General features: G+C 34.1%; 1 protein-coding gene across 1 annotated transcript; it reads right to left on the bottom strand.

Annotated features, from left to right (window-relative positions):
• Nucleotides 1-2,684: 2,684 nt before the first annotated feature.
• LOC117236917 lies at nucleotides 2,685-7,100 on the bottom strand. The gene is made up of 13 exons (XM_033500332.1): nucleotides 6,937-7,100; nucleotides 6,602-6,787; nucleotides 6,091-6,513; nucleotides 5,806-5,936; nucleotides 5,493-5,736; nucleotides 5,232-5,411; nucleotides 4,981-5,102; nucleotides 4,707-4,944; nucleotides 4,204-4,389; nucleotides 3,965-4,119; nucleotides 3,629-3,866; nucleotides 3,378-3,554; nucleotides 2,685-3,278 (listed from the first exon to the last, which is right to left on the bottom strand). Exons 1-13 carry the CDS (start codon nucleotides 6,986-6,988, stop codon nucleotides 3,142-3,144), a joined length of 2,469 nt encoding a protein of 822 aa, XP_033356223.1. The 5' UTR covers nucleotides 6,989-7,100; the 3' UTR covers nucleotides 2,685-3,141.
• Nucleotides 7,101-7,403: the final 303 nt, after the last annotated feature.

Raw genomic sequence — 7,403 nt, 5'->3', positions numbered from 1 at the left:
GCTGCTCAACGTAGCAATTGCACAAATGTGTAAAACACTTACCTTTAAATAATAGTAAACATTTTGCGTTTCCATTTAGTGGAAAATTGCGGTAAAGTATTTATTTGATGGTTTCTCGGGTTACGGTGCTGAAAGGCTAGTACGAACGACGAGGAAAAGGATTTAAAAGTGAAAAACACATAATTGGAAACAGTAAGCGCGATCGAATCTCCGAGAGACCTGGGAACAAAGTTCCCGCCAATTTCTTAAAGTGTGCTCGAGGCAGTGTAACGGCCGCCGGTCCGAGATGCTTCGAAAGTGGCAGGTGCAACTCGAGCCAAACTTCATTAAACACAATCGCATCTGCGCCCTCATACTTCCAAAACGTCTTGTGGCCGATGCTGCTCTTCGAGACGAAGAAAGAAGAGGAAGAACAGGAAGCCTGTAGAAGCTTCAAAACAGTCGGTTGAAGCGTTTCACCTTCCTTTCCTTGCGTCGAACTGCACGCATTATGTCATATAAGACCTTTGCACACGTAACATCGATGAACTTACGAAACGGTACGAAAGACAAGGCGATCAATGATAGATCGATTCGATGTATCTGACCTTTCGAAGCATTTGAATTCGAATGGTTTTTTGTCAATGAAAACACCCGTTCTGGATGCGAGCGTGGAAAAACTAGACGTTCGAGATGTTAGGTTGTGGTTCGTGCCGAAAGGGACCATAGACGAAGAGTAGTTACGGTTAAAACACAAATCGTTTCTTGGAAGGAAGCTGTAGCCACGTGGCTGATCCTTCAGGCACGCGTGCCTGGTCCTTTTGGCCTTTAAGATTTATTGATATTGGGATGTAGTCTACCGGCAGGCATCGAAACGGGATAAGAATTCAAATTAGACCATTATCGGCACGGACAAGCTGACTTTTCTTTTCCGCTAGTTACGCAATATATTTAAATATACTTTTAACAAATGCATTTCGAAAAAATATGTTAATGTCTAATTAGCGTTAACACGTGCTTCTTCGATACGTTTCTGTAAATTGTTCGGTACGAAACATTTACCGATTGTTTAAAATTTTCGTTCCAATAAAATTCAACGGATATTTTCTATTTAATTAGAGATTACGATAGATTTGTTCATAATAATTGACGCATGCATTATACTTGTGCACTATACGCACCGTAATATATCGATACGGTACAATGAAAGGAACATTTGCTAGATTACAAAAGACCTTGGACGAAAAATCATCTCTCCCCAATTTCTCATGAACTTACCTTCTTAGGAAAAGTACATGTTTTCCACAACTTGCCCAAGATATCGTAAAAGAGATCCCAGCTCGAGGAACGAGGCGCATAATAGGGTTTCCAGGTCCTTTAAACTTTAAAGGGAAGATCCTTGAACAGCTGACGCGTTCTAAGGTAACCATGTACACTCATTTGATAAATTTTGTACACCTTAAAAAAGCGTGTTGTTGGATTTCTCGGAAAATTTTAGGAAAGAAGTGAAAAGAATCGCTACGATTTTGCAAATATTTGATTGCAATCGGTGATTCATTCCTAGCGTTTCATTTTAAATTTAAAATCGCCTACCTTCGATCTTTTCTGTTGTATCGTACGAGTCCATAAGTAGCATTACTTTTCACATATAGTAATACGGTTAAGCTGCTTGATTTCGCGATATGTACCCGAAGAAGTTTCAGGCAATTTTAACGTTGAAAGTTTTAATTTTACTATACGGATGCCGTTTGACTTTTATTAACTACGATTAGATTGGATATGTTTAGAACGTTTTACGAAAGTACTTGAACGCTTGTAATAGAAAACTTTTATGGATATATCGTGTCTGTTTAAAAAAATGTTTTGTTAGTTTACTAGTACTATAATGAAACACGATTATCACGATTATACTTATAAAATTTGAAGTCGATTCGAAAATGTATATATATAAGATACAAGATATTTGTTGAAAACATACGGTTTATAAAAAATTGGTATATACGGTATGATCGTTTTGAACACATAATTAAGGAATTGATTGTTCACTGTAGGGATCTGCGCAAAGTGTATATTTGTATTCTCTGTGTACGTTTTCAATTTTGTTTCAATCTTTATTAATATTGTACATATCATACATATAAGTGTTCAAATATTTTTATCAACCAAATCTGTCCTAAAGGACTCTCCTGATTTATTGGTTCACTGAACAAACGACAGAAAGAGCATAATCGAAGCGAAAAACGAAACAATTATTTCCGAGATTACAGGGAGCCAATAGCCCAAAACCAATTGCTTGGCGTGGGAAAACGGAAATGGTGATCGATATTTCTGCGAGGGTGAAAACTGCTTGAATTGAGTAGGATATCTTTAACGACCTAGACCAACTTTTTTCTAATAGTTGCTTAATTCCCACGGAAGTAAAAAATTTCGATCGATGCATACGTAGTTAAAAAGATCGTAAATATTCTCGACAAGCAATTAACGCCGATTATCATGGATTTTATTACAACATCTGTTATATACGATATGATATCCAGGTAGTAAAAGGAGGGTGTGTCCAGAATTTGATATTATTTTACCCAAAATCGCTATGAAATACGATCTTTTTCCGGTCTTATATTTACCAGGGTTTACATTAAACGACGTATTCTATCACTTATTCATAGATACCATTTATTTTTTTTTTTTTTTTTTTTTTAGTATATCAAGAAGCATACGCAAGATGAAAAACTCATATTACTGCAAATAATTTTGTTTTCGAAAGTATAAAATTGTCGTGCAATTTTACTATTTTGCATTCAAATCGATTTTTGGTTCACACGACCGTTCACATGACGTAACGCATATTGAAGTTTGGCAAGTAAACGAGATAATTGGGGTGGGCGTAACCGTGACGGAACGTGAAGGGTGGTCGAAACATCGAATTGTTTCCTAAAGCAGGATAATTAACGAAAGTAGTATGCAGTTTCCCAGCGCCATATGTAAGCGTGTTGGTACATCATATGGGTCTATTCGTCAATATGTACATTGTGCATACTGCATTTGATCCCATCACTAATGAAAACCTATTGTTTATCGATATTTTGCAATGTCTTGGTAAATTTAAAATCTATTTACTTCTATAATAGATAATAATTGCACAAATTTTACTGGTGTTTATTATCAAACACCGTATCCTCTGTTTCTCTTGTACGTCACGCCTAGGTATCCAATTATACCGACGAGAATAATACCTCCGACAATACCACCTACTATGGCTCCAACATTGCTATCAGTTGACTCATTATTGGCACAGTTCACTGAAAAAATATCTCTAGTACCTTCCTGACGTTATACAGATATTTAAGAGTAATGATAAATTTCAATTATAGAACCGATAAAATTGACGTTCGTTTTACCTGATCTTGAAGTAATATTTTTCGCCTTATTGAACGCGATCAAAGAAACTTTGCTGATAGTTATGACGACATTTTGAGCATTCACCGAAGTTTCTTCGGAGCATTTGTACACATTGTTTAGAGGAGTGGAGAATATGTCGATGTTTTCCGTTATGACATTTATATATGAACCGGTAGCTACGAACAAACTAGCATTAACATAATATACTATAATAATATAAAACTTCTTACAGCACATTTCGAAACCTTACCGTTAGCTCCAGGAAAATTATAATCATCTAAGTAAATAGACAGGTTCATAGACCGAATGAAATAATTTGAACTGTCGTTCACAAAATTAAACGTAACCTTATTTTCTTTGTTTTCGTACTGGGAATTAGCTTTTGGATTCTCAGTCCAAATTAAATTCATTATAGATTTTTCATTCTCGCACGTGCCATTTACATTTACTTGCTTTCCAATCGATACTATCAAAGTCGTTTGATTCGTCTACAGAGTATACAAGATTAATTTCATACCAAGCATGAATATTATTAGAACGAAGCGTGTATCGTGATGAAAATAGTTTAGATTCGAAAGATACGTACTGTAGATGTATTTTTTATTGTGTAAGGTACTTTTATAGAAATCGACATATTAGCTGCGATGCAAGACACATTTTCCTTATTTGTCACTACGTAAGAATAGCCTGTTACAGAAGGTATAGGTGTATCTCCGCCTAAGTTGGTAGAACACTCTGTCACTAAAAAAACGAAAGCATTTTTATTGTATTTGGAAGAATTTGCAATCTTTTAAGTACAATTTGACGCGATTAATATTAATTTACCTGTTTTCGAGCTAAGGTATCTTTCGGTGTTGAATGCGATAAATGTAACATTGGTTATTTTTAAGTAGATATCATCGACCTTTATTTCGTGAATAAGACTTGTGCAATTATAAAGTCCGTTATTCCCAGATGCCGAAAACAGACCCTGCATATTATATGACTCCCCCTGTATAGCTGTTGTTTTATCTAAAATTATTATTACGATGCGTTAATCGTGAAATAGGATTACAAAATATAAGAGCGCATGGATTTTGTGATATATAGACTGCGAATTCTTATGTAAATTCATATTTATAAGAATGTAATTAAGAAATTAGAACCTCGGTAAAAAATTGTTTTATCTACCAAATATCACAGAAAGCACTATATTTTGGATATCTTATATATTTTTTCGTACTATGCGCGTTCTATGCAATTTTGCATTTTCAATTCTCCTATAGATACATAAAAATCCGCAGTTTAGTGATACGCGAATGATTCCTAAACACAGTGGCACAACATACCATCTTTATTATAATACACGGTGGCCGCTACTTGATAAACGAAGAAGTTAGTCTCATTTTTACCAATATGAAATGTAATTGTATTCATCGTATTATTTTTGTTTGATTCTGACCAGCTTAGTGTCATTTCAGAAGATTTATTACCGCAATTACCGCTAACAACAGCTGTAGATGGGACGTTTAGTGTTCTATTATTCTGTAAAATGTAGCATATGAGTCGATGTTGCTGTAACAGTAGCAGACCAAAAGCATATCACATGTTTTAGAAATTTACTTTTTGGTACAGTACTGTTGCGTCAATTGACATTCTCGCCAAGGTGCAAGCTATACCAGTATCATTTCGCCGTACAACATACGTGAAGTCACGTTCAAAATATGTACTTCTACAGTCGGTTACTGAAATATTCAGATTTAGTTTCATTTTTGTAACCAATTGCATGTTACATGTGCGTGTAACCAATTTTTTCATCAATCGCTTGAAGCATCATGCTAGATTTGTCTCGGCTGATGGTGAAAATATTTTACCTTGTTTCGATGCGAAATCTTGTTGGGCATCGAAGGCGACTAAGAGAACATTGCGCATGGTTACGGTAATTCCTCCTATCGTCGTAAATACTTTTTCAGGGCAGCTATGGATTCCATTTTTGGCGGGTGCGGAAAAGAGATTCTTAAATGGCGCAACCATCTGAATGACTTCACCTGCGTCTAACGGATTTATCATGTTTTAGCATAAATAATAAAAAAAAAAACAGATATTTTTAATGGTGCGATAATTTATACGCATACTCTGAGCATCATTAAAATGCGTCTTATCTATAAAAATATTAGCAGTAATCACAGAAACGTGGCTGTCTATATCGTCTCTCTGTGAATGAAGTACAATTGTATTTGTTTTCTCATTTGCAAATGTCGATTCAGTTTTCGACACTTCTGGGTTCCAGTTTAATATCATAATAGAAGTTCCCCTTGAAGAGTCACACGTTCCGGAAACATTAAGTGTGGTTGGAACTTCTATAATCGCAGTATCGTACTAAAGAAACGTAATTAATTTATATAAAAGTATTCTAACTTAAGAGATGTTTCATATCTCAATTCTTACTTGCGTATCGTTCTTTCTGTATGGTATCTTCAAAGAAATTGACATTTTTGCTAATGTACATATGATGCTGTTTTTATCCCTTAAAACGTAAGGAAACGTTGGAGTTTGTTTTTTGCCGGAGCATTGCTCTCCTACAAAACGATAAATGTTTATTAGATTTCCCATTCTTCCATATTCCGATTATTATTATTCTATTATTACTTAATTATCCTATTATTAGGTCCTAATAGAATAACACGTAGTATCTACTACAAATCGTACAAAGATAACATAGATATAATTTACCTTTGGGCGCAGAAATATCGCTGTTATTATAAAATTCGATTAAAAAAACGTCTTTTATTTTTATTGTTGCGTTACCAACTTTCACTTCCTCTTCTTTTCCGCACTTATAAATTCCATTCGTAACGGATGTAACGAATAAACGAAGATCGGTATCTGATGTTGCGTTAAACGGATCGCCTAAAGTATACGTTTCTAAAAAAATTTTACCCTTTGAATTAGTAGAATTATCTTCTTTTGGGTATATATTGAGACCGATAGAAAAAAGCGAGAAATTTTCCTGGTCGTTGATAAATGTAAATTTAATTGTGTTTTCTTTGTCAGTGTTAGTTTCTTTCCAAATTAGTTTCATTTCTGATATTACAGATGAACAATGACCACCGACTATAGCGTTAACTGGAACACTTAAGCTTTTATTGGATTTCTGTAATGACAATTTTAATGCATCATATTGATTTACTCATAACCATTATACGCAATATAAAAAATATATCATATTTAGATCATACATTATTATACGGGATCGTAACGATAATTGACATATTTGCCAAAATACACGGCACTGTTGTTATCGTGTTACGTACGACGTACAAAAAATCCCTTTCTGTTAGTAGTTTCCTTTCTTCGATGTTCATCACATTTTTGTTTTCTAATCTCGATGCCAATTCTTGTCCATTAATGTTCTGAGAGAACGCTGAAACTTTTTATAACGTGATACACATTAAACCACTTTTATATACATTTATATACACGTCGTTAGCTTTAAATTTAATAATAAAAATTATTTTTGTATTCAACACTTAACAAATTATAAGCAATTGCGACATTAAATACATCATATGATCTTACTGATAACGATTAAGGTAGATAAAAATAGCAATCCCAATTGTCGTCGATTCATATTTCTTTTACAATTATATACTGTCTTATTCGATTCTGATAATTTTAATTACTCGCGACTTTAAATATTCCACAAGATAATTTGATTTTATGGTAAACAGGTTGAAAGTGAAAGAAAACGTATATGCTAGTGAATATAAAGGAATCAGCTTATCCCTACTCTTAAACATACATGTATCAACGTTATCGCTTATTTTCTGATAGACCGAGATAATACACGTTTCATTCGATATTTTCATTCGCCAATATATTTTTATAATTCACTACAGCGATGTATTATTACCTCAAGGACAATATCTAGAACGCATGCTTCTCCCTAGTTTTGTCTAGAACTTTCATAATGTTTATATTTCAATTAATTTGACTAATTTCCTCACGCTGTACCTTATCATATGTAACATTAGTCGATCGATAAC

The sequence above is a fragment of the Bombus vosnesenskii genome, unplaced genomic scaffold, assembly GCF_011952255.1.
Source record: "Bombus vosnesenskii isolate JDL3184/JDL3185 unplaced genomic scaffold, Bvos_JDL3184-5_v1.1 scf7180000013352, whole genome shotgun sequence".
NCBI classification, from domain to species: domain Eukaryota; kingdom Metazoa; phylum Arthropoda; class Insecta; order Hymenoptera; family Apidae; genus Bombus; species Bombus vosnesenskii.
The sequence above is the reverse complement of the archived record's forward strand: the minus strand, read 5'-3'. Positions and strand labels throughout refer to the sequence as shown.